Source organism: Alligator sinensis, unplaced genomic scaffold, assembly GCF_000455745.1.
Source record: "Alligator sinensis unplaced genomic scaffold, ASM45574v1 scaffold1565_1, whole genome shotgun sequence".
NCBI lineage: Eukaryota > Metazoa > Chordata > Crocodylia > Alligatoridae > Alligator > Alligator sinensis.
The window spans coordinates 18,959-24,672 of NW_005843038.1; the positions used below are offsets into that span (position 1 = coordinate 18,959).

At 66.4% G+C, this 5,714-nt stretch overlaps 1 protein-coding gene across 1 annotated transcript; it reads right to left on the reverse strand.

Moving 5' to 3' along the window:
- Nucleotides 1-9: 9 nt before the first annotated feature.
- GCGR (glucagon receptor) lies at nucleotides 10-5,708 on the reverse strand. Its single transcript, XM_006036911.3, has 13 exons — nucleotides 5,617-5,708; nucleotides 5,418-5,514; nucleotides 5,073-5,180; nucleotides 3,824-3,945; nucleotides 3,536-3,642; nucleotides 3,265-3,418; nucleotides 3,036-3,195; nucleotides 2,855-2,915; nucleotides 2,424-2,493; nucleotides 2,241-2,329; nucleotides 1,836-1,974; nucleotides 1,682-1,723; nucleotides 10-1,594 (listed from the first exon to the last, which is right to left on the reverse strand). Exons 1-13 carry the CDS (start codon nucleotides 5,668-5,670, stop codon nucleotides 1,298-1,300), a joined length of 1,500 nt encoding a protein of 499 aa, XP_006036973.1. The 5' UTR covers nucleotides 5,671-5,708; the 3' UTR covers nucleotides 10-1,297.
- Between the last annotated feature and the right edge of the window lie 6 nt (nucleotides 5,709-5,714).

Consider the following 5,714-nt stretch of genomic DNA (forward strand, 5'->3'; position numbering starts at 1 on the left):
CGGTCCCTGGCGGCTGGGCACTGCCGGCCTGGTGCTGGCAGCAGCCCTGGGCCCAGCATGGGGCACGGCCAGGCTGTCAGGGCAGCTCAGCATCAGGGTGACGAGGAGCGCGCACCAGGCTGGCGGTTCAGGGCACCCCAGCATGACGCGGGCGGAGGAGGAGGGGGGCCTGGGGCCGGAGACCAGGGCTGCAGCCTGGAGCTGGGAAGACAGGGAAGGCCATTTGGGGACAGGGGTGTAGGGGGGCTGCGAGGGGCACCGCTGTGCCTGGGCCACATGCACCCCAGCTAGGCAGGTGCCAGGGCTGTGGGAGAGGGGTGGGTGCAGGGCATGGGGGTGGGGGGGTGTCAGCCCCTCTGCCCCCCCGCCCATCCCCACACTGCAGCGGTGCTGACTGGGCCCCGCAGGCTGGGTCCGGCTGCAGGAGGGAGGAGTGCACGAGGCTGCAGATGATTGAATTAAGGGACCCTGGTGCTGAGAGATGCCTGATTAGCACCTGCACAAGGAGGGAAGGGAGCCCGGGGCACAGACAAGGCACAGCTGGCTGCCAGGGACTGGGAGGGGGCAGGGCTGGCAGCAGGCAGGGCTGGGGAAAAGGGACCCGGTTCACCACCTCCGCCCCCAGCATGTGAATGGCTCCCAGGCAGGAGCCGTGGGGAGCGTGCATGGAAGTGATGGCCTCCCTGCAGTGCTGTGCCGTGCTGCGCAGGCCACCCCATCTGTCCAGGCTCCCGGACCCCTGCCGTGCCCCCCCAACTTTGCTCAGACCCTGGCCCCCGCAGGCAGCAGCCTGTGTCCAAGTCGTGAAACGTACCACAGTTTATTGGTGCCAGTGCCCCCCCCCTGCCCCCCAACACAGACAGACACAGACATGGGGAGACGGGCGGCCGGGGCTGCTTGCCCAGAGTTGCTGCCCAGAGACAGGATCTCTGGCCGGGACAAAGCAAGGACCCGACACCCCTCCTCCCCACCCCTGTGCCTGCAGGTGCAGTGCCCTCTGGGGCAGGAGCACCTCCCCCTGCCCGCTGCCCCCCACCTGGCTGGGCTCGCCAAGGCTCCCTCTCCCCACAGGTAACAGGGTCTCCTGCAGCACCTGCACAAGTCCGCCCGCGTGGCTTGGGCATCAGTTCCAGGCCTTGCTGCAGGCACAGGCTCGGGGCCTTCACGCCTGCCTCCAGCCCCACTCAGTCTCTCCAGGCACGATGTCCGAGCCTGGGGCCTGCCCATGTCCCTGCAACCTGCCCAGGGCAGGGTGGGGGCTCATGTGGGGCCCGGTGCTGGTGTGCCATGGGGGGGCTCAGAAGGTGCTCTCAGCCACCCCCGGGAAGTCATAGGCCAGCTGGCGCTGGCCAGGGGCAAGGCTCTCGCTGGGGCTGGGGCTGGGGCTGGCACCTGTGCGCTCGAGGTAGTGGGAGCTGGTGTGGGCGGTGGGGAGCCCCCGGCCTCCGTTGATGTTGGTCACCAGCCGGTGCTTCTCGCAGGTGCTGCCGCCCCCGCGGGGCTGCGGCGTGTGGCTGTATGTGTGCTTGTACTCCTCGGCCAGGTCCTTCCCGAGCTTCCAGCGCTGCCACCGCTTCAGCAGCTCCGCCTGCACCTGCCAATGGCCCAGCACCCTCAGCATGGCCCTGGGGCAGGTACCCCCGCCTGGCTATGACCCTGCAGCCCCTGCCCCGGCTCTCACCTCCTTGTTCACAAAGCAGTAGAGGATGGCCACCAGCATCCCCTGGAGCAGAGAGAAGACAGCACTTGAAGGCAAGGCCTGGCTACGCCTCCACCACAGCACTGGCAAGGAGGGAGCTCCCTCTCCCTGCCCGGGCACCAGGCGTGGGGCTCACCTGGAAGGAGCTCAGGAAGAGGTCGAAGAAGAGCTTGACATAGCGCAGGGTACCCTGGGCGTGCTCGTCCGTGACGAAGGCAAACACCGCCTCGTGGATGCCCAGCAATGGGATCAGCGTCAGTGTGGACTTGGCCAGCCTGCCAGAGACCGAGCCCAGCCTCAGCGCCAGCTGGGCCCTGCTCCCTGACCCCTCTGCTGCAGGAGGGCAGGGCCCTGGGTATACGCGTGCACACGTATGCGGGCACTCAGGACACAGAGTCCAGGGCAGATTTCCCAGACCTCCAGTTCCCTCTCACTGCCCTGGCCCCAGCACCCCCCTCCCAGCTGCGGCAGAGCCCAGGTCTCTGCAGTGCCCAGGCCCTGGCCTGGGGAGGGGGCACAGGGCTGGGGGGCAGGAACGCACCGAAACTTGTAGTCCGTGTAGCGCATCTGGTGTGCGCGGAGCTTGGAGACCAGGATCTGGATGATCCGGATGAAGATGAAGAAGTTGATCTGCGAGGGGAAAAGCTGTGAGCAGGGTGAAGGGTGGGGCAGGCCCGGGGCAGCCAGACCGGGCGGGGGCAGACGGGGTGGGCGGGTGACTTACCAGGATGGCCAGGAACACGGGGAAGCGGAGGATCCACCAGAAGCCCATGTTGTTGTTGGTGCTCCAGCACCTGCAGGTGGGGGCAGAGCTGTGCTCGGCGGGGAGCCCCTGCCCTGCCCTGCGGTGGTGCCAGGCAGCTCCGGGCACCACGGTGGACATGGACAGCTCATTCCCCACCCAGCCACGCCTCCCATGGGCTCCTGCCATGCCACGTGCTGCCCTGGGGTACGTGCATGCAGTGTGCCCCACGTGCGCACACTGCAGTGCCAGGCAGGGGCACTGCGGACCTCATCCCCCAGTGACCCAACCGCAGAAAGGCTCAGACGTGCAGCCCGTGATCTCCATTAGCTGACAGTGTCCAGGCCAGAGGTGCCCCCACCCCAGTGCCGGGCTCCCCAGCCACGTGCCATGCCCCGCACGCGAGCACTTACTGAATGTTCTCGTACAGAAACTTCATGACTACCCAGGGCACGAGGAACAAGATGGGGGCCCCTGGAATGGCAGGAGAGGCAGTGGCCAGTGAGAGACCTCCAGGGCAGGGGTAGCAGTTCCCAGCCCAGGGTGGAAGCAGGTTCCTGGGCCCCACCCCACCGTGGCCCGGTGCCCACTCACCCCAGCCGATGCACAGGTAGAGGGTGAAGTAGCTCCGCTCGGAGAAGACGGCCAGCACCAGCAGGTTGTGCAGGTAGATGCCCTCCACAAGGAGCCAGCAGTAGTTGGCCACGATGCCATATTGCATGAGGGCAGTGGCTGCCCGGCAGCCAGCGGCAGCCTGGGGGAGGAGAAGACATCAGCGGGGCACTCGGAGCACAGCCGGGGTGCGGGGGGCAGGGGGGGTCACCTCATCGCTGAACCAGGTGCCAACATTGTAGCCATCGATTTCCTCGCTGTAGCGAGTCTTGAGCAGGGCGTCGATCACCAGCACTGAGATGCCCTTCAGGACGAAGGAGGCGAAGAGGTTCATGTGGATGTAGTTTCGCATGCAGTGCAGCTTGCTGCCAAGAGTGGGAGCTACCCGTCAGCCTCCGGCAGGGGCAGGAGCAGGGGCAGTGGCAGGGGCTAGTCCTGCCCCAGCACCCTGCTTCCAGGCCCCAGCTCCCCCTGCCTGGTACCTGAAGCCCAACAGGATGGTGAGGGCGAGGAGCAGCGTGCCCAGCGACACAGAGTAGCCCACCGTGTACATGATCTTGAAGCTGCCATAGGTCTTGGCGAATTTATCCTGGAGAGAAAGAGGGAGAGAGACGCTGGTCTGGGCTGGGGCATGGAGGCCAGCCTGTGCCTCTGTGGGGGGCAAAACCAACAGAAAAGAGGGAGCCAGACAGACTGCGCTGTGGCTGAGGCCCAGCAAACTTGCTACACCTCTGGAAGCTGAGGGCACGTCCCGAACTGTGCAGTCTGACCTGGGCTTTGAGGTCCTCGGGGTCCATCTCACACTGGGTGGCGTCGCGCAGGGACTGCCCTTTGGGGCCCTTCAGCCACTGCCCATCCGGCCCGCACGTCTTGAAGACATATCTGTGCTTCACTGTGGGGATGGCATATCGTCAGAGGGCAGCTGGGCTGGCTGGGCCCAGGTGGGGCTCACGTCCAGCCCAGCCCCTGCTCCAGGCACCATCCGCTCCATCTGAGCCAGCCCAGTGCTGCTCCTGACTGCTCTGGGAACGGCCCTCACGTGCAGTGGTGGCCGCAAGACCCAGAACATCCTCCGTCATCTCCGACTGGCCCCACGTGAAGCAGGGCCACAAGGTCCCTGCTACTGTTGGGCCCTAGAGCAGACTGGGGGCGGAGGGTTTCTCGCGGCTGCCCCTGCTCCTGTGCAGAACGAGGCCTTCGGGGGAGCGGCCGCAGAAGGAAACACTAGATTCTCCAGCTGCAAGTGCCACTGGCCACGCACAGCTACAGCCACGGCCGTTGGCCCAGCAGCAGCGAGCGGTTTAAGCTCAGAATCGCTGCAGCTTACCACCCCAGGATGGCCGCCCGCCCTGCCAGGGAAACCTACCCACGCTTGGGTGCTAAGCTCTAAGATCCTCCTGACATCAGCAGATGGGAACCTCAGCAGAGGATGCCAGAGGGACCCATCTCAGAGCAGAGCTCCCGCTCAGCCCCTCTTCGAATGCAGGCTGACACGACTTGGTAGAAACTCGGACACGTCCGGCCAGAACGGAGACATAATCCCGCGTCTCCTGGTGCTCAGCCAGAACGCACCACCCTGACCCTGCTCTGCTGCCCTCAGACTGGCTCCCCGCCTCCACGAGTGTCTCCTGCCTGCAACTCAGTTCCTTTTACTCTGCGTCCCTTGGCCTCACTCATGCTTACAGGGCCGGAGTTCAAGCTAGCGCAGCTATGGACTGCCTCAAGCGACCGTCGCGCAAGCTGGAAGGATTCCAACTTAACACAGAGATCTACATGCTGCAAGCTCAGGACGTGGAGGCACCAGCCACCGTGGAGCCCCCTGCCTCTGGCCTGGCCCTCGCCTGGCTGGCACAGAGCCCCTCACTGCCTGGGCCCGTGTCTCCTGGGAGCATGTCCCCACAGAGCTGTGCATTGCCCAGGGGCTGCCCCAGTTTCCCAGCCTCCATGTGGCCAGTCCCTGCTTCCCAACCAGCCCCACAGCCATCAGGAGGGCAGAGCAGGGCCTGCCTGTGCTCTTACCTTTCCGGTGCCAGGGCAGGAACCAGGGGCAGGAGGCGTTGATGGTGGCGTTGGGCAGTGTGTCAGGCCAGCAGGAGAAGTTGTCGAAGGTGCGGTTACAGACCAGCTCTGCAGCGAGACGGACCCTGAGAAGCTGCAGCGCCTCTCTGGGCCCTGGGGCAGCGTCTGGGCTTGTGCCTTCGGGCCCCGGCATAAGCCTGATGCCCCTGCCCCCCCTCTCCCCACCCAGCTCCTCCCTCTGCAGGGAAATCCCTCTCTCCCGCTGCAAGCCCTGCCCGGGCACAGAGGGCCAAGCGCCAGGGCGCCCCGGCTCCTCCCGGACCCCGCAGAGCCAGGGGGCCTGACCCGTGGGCGGCGGCTGCAGGCTCATGTTGTGGTGACACTCCTCCCTGTAGGCCTGCCAGCTCTCGAAGAGGAAGTCCGTGACCTGGGCCGAGGGTCCCTGCGGGGGCACAGGGGTGTCAGAGCCCGGCCGAGCGGAGCCTGCGCCACCCCCCGAGGGGTCCCTGCAGCCGTGCTGCCTGCCCCTCCCTCCCGGGCCTACCTGGCAGTGGGAAAGCAGGGCCAGCAGGAGGGCGAGCAGGCGCCGCCGGGACATGTCTCCGCCGGGCACCCGCGCATCGGGGCCTCGCTGCCGCCTAG

Excerpts from the sequence above, each read along its gene's own strand:
- GCGR (XM_006036911.3), bottom strand. The coding sequence starts at position 5,670 with ATGTCCCGGCGGCGCCTGCTCGCCCTCCTGCTGGCCCTGCTTTCCCAC. Across the intron at positions 3,643-3,823 it reads CCGAGGACCTCAAAGCCCAG|GATAAATTCGCCAAGACCTA; the intron begins GTCAGACTGCAC and ends CTTTCTCTCCAG. Across the intron at positions 2,916-3,035 it reads CTACCTGTGCATCGGCTGGG|GGGCCCCCATCTTGTTCCTC; the intron begins GTGAGTGGGCAC and ends CTGCCATTCCAG.